Below are 19,319 nucleotides of genomic sequence, written 5' to 3' on the forward strand. Positions count from 1 at the left end.
CTCACATAATACCAGAACCAGGGGACATCCACTAAAATTGAGTGTTGGGCGGGTTAGGACAGACAAAAGAAAATATTTCTTTACTCAGCGCGTGGTTGGTCTGTGGAACTCCTTGCCACAGGATGTGGTGCTGGCATCTAGCCTAGACGCCTTTAAAAGGGGATTGGACGAGTTTCTGGAGGAAAAATCCATTATGGGGTACAAGCCATGATGAGTATGCGCAACCTCCTGATTTTAGGAATGGGTTAAGTCAGAATGCCAGATGTAGGGGAGGGCACCAGGATGAGGTCTCTTGTTATCTGGTGTGCTCCCTGGGGCATTTGGTGGGCCGCTGTGAGATACAGGAAGCTGGACTAGATGGGCCTATGGCCTGATCCAGTGGGGCTGTTCTTATGTTCTTATGTTCTTAACTAAGATGATTACGGGGCTGGGGAACCTTCCTTATGAGGAAAGGCTACGGCGTTTGGGCCTCTTCAGCCTAGAAAAGAGATGCCTGAGGGGGGACATGATTGAGACATACAAAATTATGCAGGGGATGGACAGAGTGGATAGGGAGATGCTCTTTACACTCTCACATAACACCAGAACCAGGGGACATCCACTAAAATTGAGTGTTGGGAGAGCTAGAATGGACAAATTAAAATATTTCTTTACACAGCATGTGGTTGGTCTGTGGAACTCTTTGCCACAGGATGTGGTGACAGCATCTGGCCTGGACGCCTTTAAAAAGGGATTGGACAAGTTTCTGGAGGAAAAATCCATTACGGGTTACAAGCCATGATGTGTATGCGCAACCTCCTGATTTTAGAAATGGGCTATGTCAGAATGCCAGATGCAAGGGAGGGCACCAGGATGCAGGTCTCTTGTTATCTGGTGTGCTCCCTGGGGCATTTGGTGGCCACTGTGAGATACAGGAAGCTGGAGTTCTTTGCTGCCCTCCTTCCCTAGAACTTTCTGCCTTCCCGTCCTCTCTCTTGAGTCTGAGCACTCCAAAAATAGCAGCAAGTGACTTTGCTGCCTGCCTTTTCCCACTGTGGCATGGGGCAGTCCACTCAAGACCAATACCAGAGTCCTCACTGCTCTTCTCTCAGCAAATCTCCTGGTACATGGCAATGTTGGTACAGAGCAGCGGATGTTCAATGGTTCTGCTTTTTCATCACAAGCCTATTTCGTGCCATACCATAAAGGCATTAGAAGGGGAAAAGGGGACGATATCTCCGCTCTTCTTGTCCCATATCTAAGAGCCCAGTCTTATTCTTTCACACACACCCCCACCATCGCAGCAACGCCAAAATGACAAATGTTTGCTCCACGGTGAAGGGAGCAGGCCAGCAGGCTTCAGCAGGGAAAGGAGATTGTAAAATCTCCTTACCCCCGTGTAAACCTGCTGACTTGCAATGGGTCTCCCCAGACCTGTGCTGGCAAGTCTGCCAGCGTAAGTCCAAGAAGAGAAACAGGGTCAGGAGGCTGCTGCCAGAAGGGATAAGATCCATTGCGAACCACCCATGATGGATCCTCGCCTTCCTGCGGCCTCCTCACCCCCATTACGCCCCCCCTTCCCACCCGGTTCCCTGCCTCCGTTCTGCTTTCCCACCTCCCCCTCCCTTCTCCCCCATCATCCTATCTCCTCCAGCAAGCAGGGATTCTCTCGCTGGTGGGGCCGGGATGGGGCAGCCCTTCTCGCTAGTGCTCCCAGTGTTGACTCACATGCTGTCGGAGCAGCTTTTATGACAGCCGCTGGCTGCCTTATGGCAGAGCTGTAGTTGGAGCTCCGCCGCCATCGGGTGGCAAGGTGAAGATTGGGCTGTAAGATAATCAATAAACATTAAAACCACCAATATACCTGAGCGATAAGTGGGCACACACTCCCCTTTTCTCTTCCTAATCTTGTCACTGCAAATTCTGCCTCCGGTCTGCAGCTGCTTTCAAACTGTGCTGATCTCACGTCTTCCCTTCCTCTTCTGAATGCTTTGTGTGTTTTATCGATTGTAAACCAATGGCAGGGTCTCGTCAGTGTTATACTTCTGTGGGCAAAAAATCCACTAGTTTCAAGGCAGAGGGGAATATTTTTTCAACTGCTCTTTTATCATTAGTGTTCTTCCTTGCCTCATTCATACATTATCTGGAATGCTCTTTGGATAGTGCTGTTTCAGGTTTTAATTTGGTGTTTAATTTCAATGTGTTTTATTGTATGAAACTACTGTACAGGCATGGCCTGGTAACCACAGATCCCATAGCCATGGTTTCACTTATCCGTGAATGCGGGACCCCCACCCCCCCACCATGCGGTTAAAACTTACCAGGGGTAAGGAGTGAAATTCTTCCCTAAACTAGGTTGCTATGAGATTAGGAGCTCATGACTAGAGCAGTGATTTGTAACCACAGATCCCATAGCCATGGTTTCACTTATCCGTGAATGCGGGACCCCCACCCCCCCACCATGCGATTAAAACTTACCAGGGGTAAGGAGTGAAATTCTTCCCTAAACTAGGTTGCTATGAGATTAGGAGCTCATGACTAGAGCAGTGATTTGTAACCTTTTTCATCTCATGGTGCACTGAAAAGGCACTAAAATTGTCAAGGCACACCTTCAATTTTTTGACCATTGACAAGGCACACCATACTGTCATTGGGGAGGCTCATATCCCCCCAATGGTCCAACTAATAAATGACCCTCCCCCAATGCCCCGTGGCACACCTGCAGACCATTCGCAGCCCACCAGTGTGCCACTGCACAGTGGTTGAAAATGACTGGACTAGAGGTTAACAGGAAGAAGACCTTAACAACTTACAAGCATCCACACTATCCACCGTTTCATGTATCCATGGGAGGGGCGGGAGGAGTCTGGAACCGAATTCCCACATTTGTAGTTTTGAACTCTATACCACGCTTTTCTTACCATGCTGTGCCACAAGCCAGTTTACAAGACATATGCTGTATTGGAGAATGAGATGCATATCTAGATTATATTTATTGAAGCTTTCCAGTGATATCCGCATTCTGACCAGAATTGGAAAGAATAATGGGTTTGCTCCCTACAATACCTGAACATCTATCTGTGACTACCCTATAGCAATTCTTGGCTATATACTGTCTTTATGAGTCCTTGAAAAATATGCATAAAGGTAGCTTCATGCTGGTGTTTAATGATGACACTAACAGCCCAGTCCTATCCGTCCCCCCCACACTGATGCAGCAGCGCCAAAATGGTGACCACTGCATCCTATGGTGGGAGGGTAGTCCAGGAGGTCTCCTCTAGGTAAGGAAATATTTGTTCCCTATCTCGGAGGTAAGCCTCTGTAGTATGGGGGTGGGGCAGATCTACTCAGACCTGTGCTAGCTAAATAGCTGGCGCAGGTATGCGTGAACCTGTGCCATGGAAGGGGGACAGGATATCAGCAGCATAAGTGCTGCCAATCCTGCCCTCTCCTGGGCCCAAATCACTCATGCCCACACCCTGCCCATCTTCCCCCACCCTGTTCTGCCCTCCCACCCCTCCCTTCCACCTCTCACTGAGTAACCTTTGTTGGCAAGCAGTGGGAGAAGTGCTAGAGCGTGTAGGAAGGTGCAGGCCTTCCTGCCAGCCCTTCTTACAGTGTGCCAACTGGAGCACTGTTAGAGCACCTTTTACAGCTGGCACTGACTGCTTTATGACAGGTGGGGAGCGGGAGGTGGGGGCAGTTATGCCAGATCCTAGCCCCATTCCCAGGCAGCCTGGACCAGTCCCAGGCTGCTTGGATTTGTGCCACCAATTTAGGTGGCGCAGATCCGGGTAGCCCTTTGGGGCTGCTGCAGTGTTACCCAGGGTAGGGGGAATTATATCCCATTGCCCTGGGCTGGTGTGCAGTCAGTTCCAGACTTGCACTGGATGTAGTGCAGGCCCACTGACTTTCCTGTTCCACCACAAGTTAGGATTGTGCTGCCTGTTACATATTCTTTTTGTCTCTTCTTCTCTTGTTCTGGTTCAACTGACACACCCTTCCCTGTCCCCAGTTCTTCTCACCCAGTTCATATGTGTATTATTAATTTATTCGGAAGCCAGGAGAGACAGCCTGCACGCCATAAAGGGCATTTGGTTTCCTTTCATTTGCGTTCCGACAAGAAGAAAATAAATAATTGGTTAATAATAATAAAAAGTAAGCCAAGGATCTAGCTTTGCCCAACCAGACTTTAACTTCAGAGTTCGTGGAGTATGAATTCAACATGCCAGACTGGATTAATGCAAAAAACATCCATCTAATACTTCTTGCTTTGCCCCCAGTGAAAACAGCTATAAATTTGATAATGCATTTTTGAAAACACTCTCTGACAGAAATCCCAGTACAAATGTGATTAGCCTTTTACCTGCTTATTGCTTTATCCAGTTGCTTATCACATCCTTTAGCTTGCTTTGTGGAGCTGGGCTTGAATTTCCATCATGAGAAAAAAATGAAAAACCCGAGACAGGTTAGATTTTGCACCTATACACCAGATTTGTGGCTGTACTCCTTAATGCGTTCTGTGCATGGAGAGATTGGTCCTGCTTTAATGGTTTTCACTTTTCCTCATTGGATTAAGCAGTACAGCCGTTTCAGCCTGGCAATTGGACCAGCTCAGGCAACACAGTTGGTATTGATGCAGACAAGATGAAGAACACTGTGGCATAGCTAGAGGGGGTGCAAAGCACTAAGTCTTGCAGGGAGCTTCTCCGCAGCATGCAAGCAGCCCCTTCCCCTCCCCGTCGGACCCAGGATTGCACCTCCATTTTGCTCCTACCGCCTCGAAAGGCTCTGAAAGGGAGGGGCTCCTTGCACACTGCGGTGAGGCTCCCTGCAAGATTTAATACTTTGCACCCCCTCTAGCTACGCCTCTGGAAGAACAAAATCCTTTTTAAAATCCATGAGATTCTATTTCTTTTGCCCCCCCCTTATAAATAATAAAAAATATGATTACTGTTACTAATACACAGTCTTTATAGTAGAGAAAACAAAGGACATGGTTGCAATGAATAATTACACTTGCAGTTTCAATAGTGATTGTTTTTAATCATAATATATGCAATGTTTCAAGTTATTTTAGTTATGAGCTGAAATCTCCCCCCCCCCCCGGCCATTTTGTCACTCTATAAGCAGTGAATTTAGGAGAAGAATAATTTCAGAGATGATTTGGGGGGTAAGTCGGATGGATTTATCAACAGTGCTTGTTCTGTTGATCATTGATGGCCACCAAGGACTCAGAGATCCTTTTAGTACAACTTTGTGTTATATTGTAGCATTGGGGCTGGCTATTTCTGGGGGAAAATAGTGGCCATTAATTGTATACCATGGTACTGGGTATGAACCAAGGAGGCTTCTGAGGAACAAAATGGAAGCCCTTCACTAGTGGCCACCATGTGTTTTTTTTTCTCCCAGCAGCCTCTTTAGAACAAAGCTATGGCATGAAGGTGTGTCATTCCAGGGGCATCTTGGGGGCAAATTGGAACCCATGGTCTGACTGAGTATAAGGCAACTTTCTATGTACCTACTAGTGACACCCCAAAACATTTTGCCAGTTGTCAGTCATCTAAAATTATCCTCAGTTTCTCTGACACACTAATGGCGGATGGCGAGAGACTGCAGAGTTTGGGGGTTCTGTGGTCAGAACTTTTGTAGTGGTTTTGGCCGCAGACAAACATTTTGTTTAATTTATTGTTTCAAACATTTATATGAACATAACACCATTAGAAGAGGCCCACTGGCTCAGGTCAAAAGCCCATCTAGTCCAGCTTCCAGTATTTCACAGTGTGCTACCAGATGCCTCCGAGAGCACTATTGTGGAGATAAAATTAATCCTGTTCTGAGAAGCAGGTTCAACCATAGCAAACTAAACACTTCTTCCCTTTCCTGGTGATGAGCCAACCTCTGCTCCTTCTGTTGCCTGGATTAGAAAGAGGGGATGAGAGAAGAAGAGGAAGCGTTGAGGTCAGGAGAGCATTGAGCTAAAGCTCTTTGACATTCTGGACCTGTAATTCCCAAACTTACTGGGGTCACTGCGCCCCGTAGCCTCCTTCCCAACTCAGCTGGGTGTTGCAGTCTTGGAGCTCATGAAATCTTGTGAGATCCAAGAAGAAACTACCAAATGTCATGAGATTTTGTGAAATCCAAATGGCAGTGCCCAAGTCTTACGAGATGTCACAAGATCCAAAATGACAGTGCCCAAATCTCGCAAGATTTGGGTGCTGCCATCTTGTATCTTGAGAACAGGTAGTGCCCAGGAGAACAGGTAGAAGGAGCCAATGGGGGCATCCTGCAGCACTCCTGTGAATATGCTGCAACACCTAAGGTATTGCAATGCACACGTTTAGAAGTGTGCTCTAGCTCTTGCCCCTCTCTCGTCCACACTTTCTCTTCTACTATGCCCCTTTCCAGTGTAAGGAGAAGGAAGAAGAGCAGCAGAGGAGAGTGAGTTGAGAGAAGTTGGCTCACTCACAAATCTACTGCCTGAGTTAGTTGACTCAATCAACTTTGTGGGATGGGTTGCCCCTGTATGGAGAAAGGGCAAGAAAAAAAAAATGTAATAAGTAGATAAAGTAATTTTTACAATGTTAGGTAACACTGAAACATGCTCTGATACCATTTTCCTCTCCAAGCTATACATATTCATTTTGAGCGAATATTACACCAGAGGCACTTCCACAGGCTTTGCATAATAGCAAAGTTCAAATTTTCTTTCCTTTAATTTGGTGCGACTAAATTGGCAAGGGAGCCATCTCCATTATCTCCTTACACAATATTCTTTTGCACTTTCTTCTAACAAGGGCTTCTCCAAAATTGATTGCAACCCAGGCAGTGTGTGGGAGGGAGGGAGGCCCCCTCCCATCATGTCACTGTGCCAATCCGTGGGGAGGCCTGATCAGGCTGCCATTCAGTTGCGAAGAAGCAAGCGTGCCAATCTGAAGCCCAGGCTGCATGCCATCTATATTTTGATGCTAAAAGTTGATCGAGTAAACTTGTCAGATCTTTCTCTCTTCCTTCAGACATTACACGTTACAAAAAAGTGTTGCTACACAGCTGCCTTTCCTGAGTACAATATAAGACATCGGAGGCATTGTGTCTAGACTGGAATAAGTTTCTAACTCCCTCCTGACAGAATATTTAACAATTAACTTCTTCAGCAGCAAGTTATTTAAATACCAGCGTCGAGCTTTTTGTGGCAAATCAATCTCCCATTTTAATATAATTCAGGCATGGACTGCATAAAATTGTGGTTTAATATCTGCCTTGTTATCCCCTTAACAGTATTTAGTGACAAGAAAGTAATCAGTTCTTGAGTATATTCCACGTAGGTGTGAATAAGGTATATTGTCCCTAGCTGTGGCCAGACATCTGTCAATTGATATAATGACGCTCCTTTTAGGAAAATGCTGCTCATTTTCTGCCTTCTATTTTCCCTCCCTCTCCCCTAGTTTGTGTTTTCTGCCTTTCGCAGATTAGAAACCTATAGCAGGGATTTGTCAGGTGTATAGTTCTAAAATGTGTCCTTTTTTTGCTGCCTAATTATCAGCTTGGGTAAATGGGGCATTTTCAGGGTGGCGTGAGGATTAACAGCCCAATCCTGAGCTGCCCGGAGTGCAGGGCTGCTGCGGTGCCAAAAACAGCTGCCAAAGTATTCTGCACGCCCTGGGCAGCCGCTGCCATCTCCTCGGGAGCAGGGGACTTTTGTCACCTTCCCCTGAGTAAGGGAAGTAACCCCACAAAGGGTTAATCAATTCTAATCAATTCATAGCTGGAACAGAATCAAAGAGTTGCTTGTCGGGCTGTGGGCCTGACATGGGGCTCAGGATCCGGTGAAGCTGACCTCCGTCGGTCCCACCCCCTGCCCTGCCTCCTCCCCGGCCTCTGCCTGCCCTCCCTCCACCACCCCACCCCAGAATGCCTCCCCCCACTCACCTCTCCACCACCCGGTGGTCCGGGTGACCGCCAGGCAGCAGAATGCGGGACCAGTACTCTAGTTGGCCCAGTGCAGGCTCACGCTGGGCTAGCTCTCGTGCTGGGCCTATGATAAGAGCTCATAAATGTGCCTTATGGCACGTTGGCAACAGTGCATGCCAGCGGTAAGGATTGGGCCCTAATTCTCTTAAGATTTTTTTTGTACTGATACAAAGAACTATCTGAAAGGACATTCACAAACATGGTTCTCTCAAGCTCAATGAAGGATTTTATTGCAAGAACAAAGAATAAAAAGGCAGTACCAAAGCAAGCGGGATAGCAGCCTGGTGCAATTCCAATGGCTTCTGTGAACTGAGGGCCTGAATGGGGGTAAGAGGGAAGAGGTGAGCATGGCTCTCCGTTGTCTCCCTTGTATGTGGGCCTGGTGGTACTGACCTGGATGACTAAGAGCCCAATTCTGAGCTTGGCGCTCTGGCTTTTCACCAGAGCGCACTGTCACAAATGTGCTGTAAGGCACATCTGCGAGGCTTACCGCCAGGCCTGCAGCCATGCTAGCTCTGGCCGGCACTGCTCTCCAAACTCTCTGGCTGGCACTGCTCACGCCCATCCTCCACTGCTCAGCAGTCTCATGGACCACTGAGCCGCGGCACAGTAAGCGAGGGTGGGGAGGGGGGCAGGGAGGAGGTGTTCCAGGGAGGGGGGAGGCAGGCGGAAGGCGGAGAGAGGGCGGGGAGGAGGCGTTCCAGGGGGTGCCCCACACAAACGCCTTTACCTTACTGCTGACCTTTTGGTCTGCGATAAAGTGAGTAGTCCCATTGCGGGGCTGCTTCCCTTACCTGGGGGAAGGGGAGGAAAGTCCTCTTCTCCCAAGGCGCCGCCCACAGCAGGCTGAGGCACACAGGATGTGGGGGCGGCCGTTCTCGCTGCAGCCGCACACCCCTAGCAGCTCAGGATTGGGCTGTAAGGCTGCAATCCTAACCACACTTTCCTGGAGTAAGCCCCATTGAACAAAATAGGACTTACTTCTGAGTAGACCTGGTTAAGATTGTGCCCTAAGGACACTATCCTATACTGCCCTGGAACAGGCAAGCCAAGGGGCTTGCATTGTATCCAGTGCAGGATAGGGGCCCAAAGTGGCTCAGCCAGAGGCAAGGGGAAACTTTTCCCTTTACCGCTGGTAAGGTGCCCTTGCCCCTATGGGTCTTCTTGGACTTGTGCCACCTCCTGAGGTGGCACAAATCTGAGGAGAGCAGAGCAGCTTGAAGCCACTCCAAACTCTCTGGGAACAGGGGTTAGGATCCAGCATAACTGCCAGATCCCAGCCCTGCTGCCCACCACCCAGCCACGCCTCCCTCCCACCTCCTCCCCGCCTACCCCAGAGCCTTGTGTTGGCCCAGCCAAGCCAACGCAAGGCTTGCTGTAGAAGCTGCCACGGAGGCTGGATTCAGGATCTCCTGGAGGCAGAATCTCCATGCACTGGCACAGCTTATTCCCGAGAAGGCACACATGGGCTCTACAGCACATTTTGCGACCCTCCTGGGTCCGCCAAGTCATTGACTGGATTGCACTGTAACACTCTGGTTGTCCTCTCAGAGTGAGAGCCTGCTGGCTAACACCTACTACTGGCTGTGTGTGTCCCCTTGAGTGGTGTGTGTGCCCCCATATTTGGTCATGGGCTAGAAAGTTCTAGCTATCTGAGGCAATGTTTGTTTGTCTGGCCAGGTGTTTTATCTACCAGAAAATTCAAGAAGCTTTGCCTTAGGAACTTGACCCTTCTAGAGCTATTTACCCCTCTTATCACAGACTTTTCCTAATATTTCTGACAGTCTAGATCAGGGTGTCAAACAAAGGCCTGTGGGCCCTCAAATGTGGCCCCTGGAGGCAATTTATTTGGCTCTCCCAGCTTGATAACTAGGCTCTCTGATATCTTCAATATAAGAACAAGATTTGAACATGTTCTCTTCCGTCATTTGCAGCTAATGGGTTTTCTGCATGAGAACGAAGTGCTTATTTCTGGCCATCATCTGCCTAATGATGTCACTTTCTGCTTAATGATGTCACTTCTGGCCCTCAACAGGCAGCATGAATGCTCACTTCGGCCCGCTATATGAGGCTAGTTTGACACTGCTCTAGATCAGGGATGTCAAACTCATTTCATACAGAGGGCTGAAGTTAGCATTGACTTTGCCTGCTGAAGGCCAGAAATGACATCATTAAGCAGAAAGTGACATCATTAAACTGATGATGGCTAGAAATAAGTACTTTGTTCTCACGTAGAAACTCATTAGCTACAATTGGCAGAAGAGAAAATGTGCAAATCTTATTCATATTTTAAAGATACGAGACAGTCCAATTATCAAGCTGGGAGAGTCCAATTATAATGGGGGGCCAAATAAATTGCTTCCAGGGACCGCATTTGGCCCACGGACCTTATATTGGACTCTTTGGACCACGGACTCTTGATCTAGATATTAACAATATACTATTAACTTATTTCTTCAGTGCTTCTACAGGCAATTTTGTGGCCTGAGGTAGGAGTACTGTCTTTTTATCTTTTTTTTTTCTTTTTCTTTTTTGAGGAACCCAGACTTTCTGAGGGAACAATGTGTTTTATTTTTATTTTTTCTTAAACTTTTATCTCATACAGTTTGATGCAATTGAACACTACCAATTCACAATCTGCATATCAGTTAGGAGTAACTACAGCCTTTTCCAACCCTAGGTCTGGGAAGGCCTATGGTTAAATCGCCACTTGGCCACAAAGATGCTGAGGGTGGCCTTGGGCCTATCACTGTCTCCTATCTTAGCCTTCCTCACAGGGTTGTTGTGAGAATAAAATGGGAGTGAGAAGAATCTGGTATGCTGCCCTGAGAGCTCCTTAGAGGATGTGGGGATAGAAATGTAATCTGCCTATTCACCCCATATTGAAAATGGGGCAGGGGGCTGAGGTTGAGTGGTTTGCTTGAGACCAGCCAATGCATTCATGGCAGAGGTCAGACTCAACCCAGGGACTTCTTGATTTGTAGCTCGATCTCTTAGCTGTGATCCGACACCAGCATTCCAAGGGAAGCATCTTTCCCAGTGCAGCTCTCTATGTACTGAGGGAAAGAAACTGAGCAATCCATAAAGGCACAGCTTAGAGCAGTGTTTCTCAACCAGTGGTACAGGTACCACCAGTGGTACTTGAGGCAGTGTCTGGTGGTACTTGTTGGACTCCTGGATACCTGCCGTCCAGCAGTGAGACCAGGAACATGAAACAACAAACAGCAATAAGAAGCTTGGCTCAGTGGGTAGAGCTCCAAAGCATGTTTTTCTGAGCTTGAAAAAGCCGTCCCGTCCACCCTGAGCCTCTCAATGGTGTTTGTTATCACATTGTTTTCACATTTTTTTTTATACTGCCCTTCCTCCAAAGAGTTCAGGGTGGTGTATACATCTGCTCCCCTCCTTTTGTCCTCACAACAACCCTGTGAGGTAGGTGAGGCTGAAAGTGACTGGCCCAGGGTCACCCAGGAAGCTTTGTGGCTGAGGGGGAATTTGAACCTGGATCTTCCAGGTCTAAGTCCACTTCCCAAACCACTACACCACCCTGGCTCTCGTCATCTCACATCTGACCTCCCAACTCAGAAGTAACTGGCGATGATGTCATCACCAGTTAACGTCCGGTGGTACTTCAAATAGGTGAACCATGTAAAGTGGTACAGCAGAGGACAAATGTTGAGAAACACTGGCCTAGAGGCTTCCTTGGAGTTCCTGCTGTTCAGACTGAAGGGCAGCAGGAAGCCTCTGGGAGTTACATAGGAAGAAGCAGGTGGTGACTGGTTCCTCTTTTTAATCACATTTAGAGTGGAAGATATGAGACATTCAGTTGCATCAGTGTCATATTGAAGGAGCTTCTCTCACACAGTTTACAGTATGAAAACTGGTTTACAAACAATGGAATCAAATTTGCTTCAGCTTGATCTATGGTATTTATCAGTTATCTTACAGTGGAAGGTGCAAATATGATGTTTCTTAGCCTTTCGCTGAACGAAACTGCCTAATATACTGGAACGCAAAGTAATTCAGGGCAGTAAGAAGACTACTACATCTTGCTCTTGGAAAATAAATTGTGGTATTGAATGACTCCTCCAACTTTCACAGTTCCTTGCAGCATGACTAAAAGAGAGTGGTAACAAATCATTCTCTTTTATTAAGCATCATTGACTTATTTGGAGTGGAAGAAGCCAAATTCCATAAAACTACCCCTCCTCCTAGAACTACCCCAAAGAAGATGACTCATTTAAAAAAAAAAAAGTGGCCCAAGTTATTTGAGTTCAACTTGATTGCAGATTAAAAACCTCCCAAACCTTTTTAACATTTTATTATACTAATGTAAAACTTCTCCTAGTTTTAATTAAAGGAATAGCGGGTTGATAGTTTACTTTTTTCTTCCTTGGTTTCTGCATTGTAACAATGTTCATTTAGGCAATTTACAATGCAGAGGAAGAGAAAAGTTTTAATGATAATTACAGTGCGTGTTTGGTTAATCAAGAGGGGAAAAATCCATTATACATCTGGGAGGGGACACTTTCTTTCCTTATCAAGCATTTCTTTATAGAAAGATGGTAGTGGTAGTTGTGTTTAGAATGATTGCTTGTCTCTTTTGAATGTTAAAAGAAAACAGTGAATTGAATCAAGGAACTAGGTCACTGCCAAATCTGGAGGAGGTTTTTTGTTTTTTTCCTTTTCTTTTTTTTTTTAATTGGTTTTGAAGAGAAAACAAACCAAAACTCAAAAGTTACGAATGCTACCTTTCTATTCAAGGAAGCGTAGGGGGTCAGGCCCAGCTGAAATGGTCAACTCAGGTAGCAGATTGGACAGCAACAATCTCTGCCTTGCTTGCACTGCTGCTCCTTCATCCTCTACTCCCTAGATAGGAAAAGAAAGAGGGATGAGGAGAGGAATATGGAGGGTGGAGGACTGCTGAGCTAAAAAAATTGGGGAGAGGAGCAGAGGCTGTCACATCATCAGGTAAGGGGGGTAAGTATGCATTTAAATATGGGTTTTTACACCAGCACGTGAAATGCATAGACGTCTCCATATCTTATAGAATACAGCCCTCAGGAAATCAGGAGGAGTCTAGGGCAGGGGTGCTCAATAGGTGGATCGCGATCTACCGGTAGATCGCGAGGCAAAATGAGTAGATTGCGGAGCCCTGTCTCTCCAAACTGTTAATATGTCAGTTTCGTCTAGTGACTAGACGAAACTGACATATTTAGCTGACACTAAACTGACACTGAAACTGACACTTTAGCTGCTCTTCAGGCATGCAGCAACAAAACTGACGAAACTGACTAGACTCCAGCAGGGGCTCCCTACATTAAAGGGGGTGTCTGTCAGACGCTTCCTTCCCCCCTGGTAGATCTCCGGGCCTTGCTGGGTTTCAAAGTAGCTCTCGAGCCAAAAAAGTGTGAGCACCCCTGGTCTAGGGGGTACACATTCGGTCTTAGGCCGCATTTTGGCCGAAGAAGAATCAGGAGAACAATCTATGCCAGAATCAGGGTCACTCTTGCCAGGTACCTGAGAAGCAGGAGAGTTTTCTGGAATAATCTCTGACTTTTACCATCATTCCATGGTTTTGAACCCTGCTTAATATTACCTTTTTTTGGTCTCTGTTCTGGTGTCACCAGTGGAGGAGATTTCAACAGTTCACCCCCGGTCTCTCTCTGCCTTTCTCTGTGTGTTTTCTCTTACAGGGAAAGATTCCCACTGAGAATATTTAAATACTCTTCCCTGCTGTTCCTAAGACAAATGGTGTGATTATTATGTAATAACCATTCCTTTTCTTTCCATAGATCCTGGGTTGCACAGGCAGCAATTTTTCCTGCAGAGACCATCAAACGTGGTAGTTGTAGAAGGGAAGGATGCTGTGCTGGAATGTTGTGTTTCTGGCTATCCAGTCCCGACATTCACGTGGCTGCGTGGAGATGAACTGGTTCCATTCAGGTATTTAGTGTGGGGGGTTTTAAAGATACACTGGGGCAGAATGAACGTAGAATTCTGCTAGAGCTGTTTGGATCTGTCAGAACCTGATGTCTCTTGTGATCACAATGAAAACAGCATCATTTAGCCGAGAGAAAATCAGAACATAGAGGCTGTGGTTGACCCTACACACAGTCGTACCACTCCTGATGTAGGCAATGGTCCAAGTAGCTTGTGTACATGGCCCTGGGAAGAAGGAGCCACTGAATATACACATATGAAGACAAGGGTAGCCCTCCTGATGAAAGTAACAACCAGGTACATTATACTTCCATTGGTACTACCTGTTCTCAGTTGACATTCACTAAAATTGAGTGTTGGGAGTGTTAGAACAGACAAAATAAAATATTTCTTTACTCAGCATGTAGTTAGCCTGTAGAACTCCTTGCCACATTATGTGGTGATGGCATCTGGCCTAGATGCCTTTAAAAAGGGATTGGACAAATTTCTGGAGGAAAAATCCATCATGGGTTACAAGCCATGTTGTGTATGTGCAACCTCCTGATTTTAGAAACGGGCTATGTCAAAATGCCAGGTGCAGGGGAGGGGACCAGGATTCAGGTCTTCTGTTGTCATGTGTGCTCCCTGAGGCATTTGGTGGGCCACTGTAAGAAACAGGAAGCTGGACTAGGTGGGCCTATGGCCTGATCCAGAGGGGCTGTTCTTACATTGTCATGATGCTTCTCAAACCGTCTCCTCTCTTGATCACGTGGTTCAGATTTATTCTTTTATTTTAAAATATTTGTATCCCGCCTTTCTCCTTAAAAAAAAACAATCAAAATCAAAATGAAGAAATAAACACAATGTACAGTCACGAATAACATTATAGGAAAAGCAGCAAAAATAATCTTCAAAGAGCAAAAGCAACTCAGAATTTTAAGAAAAGCCTTAAACCTCCACTGGAAGGATGAAAGGCAGGGTTATTAATTAAACAGGGAGGGGGTTCCACAGTTGTGGAGCTATTATAGAGAAGGTCCTTCTTCTTGTTGCTGCCAATCAAACCTCAGAGACTGGAAAGCCCCTTCTGATGACTTCAAGGGGTGTGGCTTCTATAGCAGAAGGCAGTCCTTGAGATACCAGTGACCCCAGCTCCAACAGCTGGAAGCTCTCCAGCACTATGACTGAGACCACTGCTGCCAGCTCAGGCTGGAAAATTATCTCCTAGTCACTCCTCTGATACATGACACACCTTCCATTCGTTCTGGCATAGTTTATTGCATATAGCAAGCAGTGATAGAGGGAATGGAGAGTTGCAGCAAGAGCAAACTGCACATGTAACAATTGCAAGATTAATGTGCATCTTGTAAAAGTGGAGAACGGGTGAAATGGAATGCAAGGCAGATCCAACTCACTGAACAATAGTCAAATGGAACACAGGAAATCTATTGTTCCCCATCAAGGGCAGATGTAAAGGGAGAAAAGGGATCCATTCAGACTCATAGGCATCTCCATCAATGGGTGTAGTTATGTACAATGCGCACAGTGTGGGGATGGAGCATGCCCAATGACTTATTCTAAGCAAAGGTTTATCTTGTCCACATTCCAGGTCCAAAAAATATTCGCTGTTGGCTGGCAGTAACTTACTGATTTCTAATGCAACAGATGACGACTCTGGGACATATACTTGTGTGGTTAGCTACAAGGAGGAGAACAGTAGTGCTTCAGCAGAGTTGTCTGTTTTGGGTGAGTGCAAATCTCCATGTGTTATACAGAGTATTTTGCTGTCTGTAGAAGATGTAAATTTTCAGAGTTCTGTTTGGATTTCGTCGGTGAATTTCAATCAGGTCAAATCCATCCTTTGGTCAAACAAAATTTTCACGTGCCTGTTAAGCACCTTGAAAAGTACAATTGAGTATATACAAATGGTCTGACAGAAAAATAAGCTACGCATTAATTCTTGGTGCAGAGTAATAGGGGAAACAGTGAATTCAGATCGGTAGGAGATAACGTGGATTTCAGATGATGAATATTTTACTTGTCACAAGAAAACTTGTAGAAAGTTTTCTTTAAAAAAAAAATTGTTGCAAGTTTGGTTTGTCTTCCCAGACTATAGAATTTTTCACAGACATAAAGTTCTGTTGCTTTAAAAAAAATTTTCCCATGTATAAAAGAAAATTGGATTCAATCTTGTATAAGAGTAAGTTTTGTGATTCACAGCCCAATCCTATCAGTGCTTACAGTGGGGGATCTTGTGATCCACCACCTTAAACCGTGGACCAGCAGTCTGAAAGCTGTGCTGCCATTGTGCACTTTGTGCTGCCATTGTGCACTTTGGGGCCACTGGCACAAATGGCCGAACATGTGAGACAGTGGCTCCCAGAGGTGCCACTGGAGCAGGTAAGTTGGCAGCAGGGGAAGTTTGCACTGGTAAAGGAGGATCACACTAGTAAAGATCAAGATCCTTTCCCCCTTTCTTGGCCCAGAACAACCCCCTGACTCTCCTCAGACATACTCCAGCAAAAAAAAAAAAAAAAAAAAAATAATAATAATAATAATAATAGTACAGGTATTTATATACCGCCTTTCTTGGTCGTCAGATTTCCCTTCAGACTTTAATTCAAGGCAGTTTACATAGGCAGGCTGTTTAAATCCCCGTAGGGATTTTTACAATTAAAGAAGGTTCTACCTTCCAAGAACCACACAACATTTCAGATGGAACTTTTGCGGTCTGTTATCACTTTCTGGCCTCCTCCCACACAGGCTAACAAGCAGCTCCTTCCAAAGAGCAGATGGAATAACTCGGCTCAGCTTGTCAGCTGCTTCGAGGTCGCACGGTGCCAGTGGCCTCGAACTGGCGACCTTCGGATGTTATCTTCAGGCAGATGGAGGCTCAACCCTCTAGACCATAGCTGGCATAGGTCTAAGAAACCCATTGGAAGCCATGCAGGCTACAAGAGAAAGTAACAAAATGTTTTCCCTCTCCTGGGCCATCTATTTGCCCCCCTCCCCCAAGCAGAAGTGCTGCATGTTATGGGCTGGTGTGAAACAGGACTGTGACCTTTGTGAGCTATATAGAATGCAATACTAAGATTAAAATAGTCCTTTCAGATGTCAGCATTTAAAAATATATGACTGTTTTAGAAAATTTTTAAAGCTGTGACCCAGGTAGCTGCTTGGCTGAACTCTCTTTGATAGCAGCCTGGTGTTTTATCTAAGAAGTCTTGAAGTGGTAGAGTAAGGTAAGTAAAAAGTTCTTTACTTAACTCTCCACTGCTCCCTGGTCCCCAGCCAGCCCATAGCATGCAGCAAAGACTGTATCACTGTCACCACATTCTTTGGGCAGGTGCTGGTTAGGATTGGGCCATCAGCCTTGTACTGTGATCTAGCTACACACTAGCCATTTTTTAATCTCCTTTATTGGTGGATGTAAAACACACAACTAGTCATACAGAACAGTGGATGACCTCGCTTGCTGGGGTCAGATCCCCATTATGGGGTCCCTCGTTATTTTGCTGCATATTTCCATAGGTCACGTCAGTTCATGTCCTTACGCACATGTGCATTTTTGCCACATCAAATAGAGCCATCAGAGCTCTTATCCATGAGTGGATGACTGACTTTTGCAAGGATAAGATATTGTGGAGGATTCCATATTAGCCCAATTCTACCATGAGTATGCATTGTTCTTTGGATCAATCTGCCTTACCCAAACATGCCACTGCATGCTCAGTGTTTAAGAACAAAATTTTCAAAATAGGTAGACTGCATGTTGCTTCACATCCTAGTGTTAAGTATGTATTGTTCTTCATTGAAAGTGCTATCTGGCTTGCTGATTGTGTTTATAGCTATTCTTCATCTTGATGCTTCCTGGCTTGCAAGTGCTCATCCTGTCTCCCATCTAAGTGCTGACCAGCTTGTTAGTGCTTCTGGTTAGGTCTCCCATTAGCTTGCATGTTTGTTCATATCCTAGCGTTAGCTCCTTGGCTTATTGGTGCTTATCCTAGTTCCCTATCCTGCTTTCTAACTTGTTGCTTGTTCATCATCAATGGCTTTCTACAGGTTATGGTTGCTTTGCATGTTAGTTTGCATCCTTGCATAGGCTTTATCCCTCCTTCAGAGTGCTTCCTGGTTTGCTAACGCTTACAGCTGTAGCGTCCCCATCTCACTGCTTCCTGGCTTACAGTTTTTCCACCCCTAAATAGTCACTGACTAGCTAGCGGTGGTGATCATTGTTTTCTGCAAGGTGATCAGTGGTTATGATTTCCCATGAAAATATGCTTCAGCTTGCTATTTTATAAGGTTTTGGGAAAGCTATGCAATTTGCACAATAGCACACAACAGCTCAGCTTTTTTGTAGATGTATTGTGAGCCAAAAAGAGCTTCCCAGTTTCACGGGCCTATTCACTGGGGAAATTCAGGAGGTAGCATGTTGGTTTTTATGGGAGCAAAACCATTTGGTTGTTTTGTATATTTGTTTTGTTTTGGGTAGCATTCCTCAGTACTAGTGTATTTGCTTCCTGGAAAAGAGTGTACCAGTCAAATGCATCCTGATTATTGGCATCCCTGGACATTCACATCTGCTTTTTTTGTGTGCTGATTATTTGTGTCCCACTCTAACCGGGCAACAAACCTCATGCGCTTGAACTGTGCATCTGCCACCACACTGGCTGCTCACACAGAAGCCTGCTTTTGTGCATGCATTTTCCTTGTTGGTTCAGGCTGTGTATGTTTATTGCTTCAGTGACAAGACATATCATTACCGATTACTTCTCTTCACCCATACCCAGGCGTCACACATCATGCAATTGTTATGTGGCATTTTTATGCCAGCAGTTATCATGGAAAAAATGACAGTACTAAAAAAAAAAGGGGGGGGGATACTGTTGTTTTCTGTACCACCTGCTGAGCTATGAAGCATAGCACTTTACCACTGTTTTTCTCCTGGTAGGAAACATTCTCCCTTGCTTCAGATTACCTATTAGATGCTGAGTGCAGTATTTGACAGAGATGCAAGGCAGAATGTCTCAAGCCTGGAATCAAAGACTTTGAGTTCACCATTGTGTCTGTTTCTCATGAAATCAGAATTGCAAAAACATTAAATTTAGAGAGGGAGTTTGTTTTTAATTACTGAACAATACTGAGCTGTCTTAGGGTTATTCCACAAGATTTAGGGAACCACCGAGATAAATACTTGCTCAAACAATAGCATTATATCTATGTAATGCTTATTTTGCATTTGGGCATTAAAACGTATGCACAAAAAATGCTTTCATTAGCGAACAGAGCCCTAATTTGGATTAGAGGAGATTTGATGCGTGCATAACAATATCCTTTTATTAAACCACAATGCAGTGTTACAGCAATTACATGTGATGGAGGCTTTCAAGTCTTCAGCTTCTGGTGCATTAGTGTTTCATGGGTTCCAATTATTTCATAAGGACAAAAGTTCA

General features: G+C 45.5%; 1 protein-coding gene across 1 annotated transcript in view; it reads left to right on the top strand.

Annotated features, from left to right (window-relative positions):
- Positions 1 to 19,319, top strand: part of DCC (DCC netrin 1 receptor) — a 634,807-nt gene that overhangs the window by 108,017 nt on the left and 507,471 nt on the right. The window contains exons 4-5 of the mRNA XM_066618048.1: positions 13,743 to 13,893; positions 15,476 to 15,612. Of these exons, the coding sequence (XP_066474145.1) occupies positions 13,743 to 13,893; positions 15,476 to 15,612 (288 nt within the window). The remainder of the gene's footprint in view (positions 1 to 13,742; positions 13,894 to 15,475; positions 15,613 to 19,319) is intronic.

Source organism: Tiliqua scincoides, chromosome 2 (genome assembly GCF_035046505.1).
Source record: "Tiliqua scincoides isolate rTilSci1 chromosome 2, rTilSci1.hap2, whole genome shotgun sequence".
Taxonomy (NCBI): Eukaryota; Metazoa; Chordata; class Lepidosauria; order Squamata; family Scincidae; genus Tiliqua; species Tiliqua scincoides.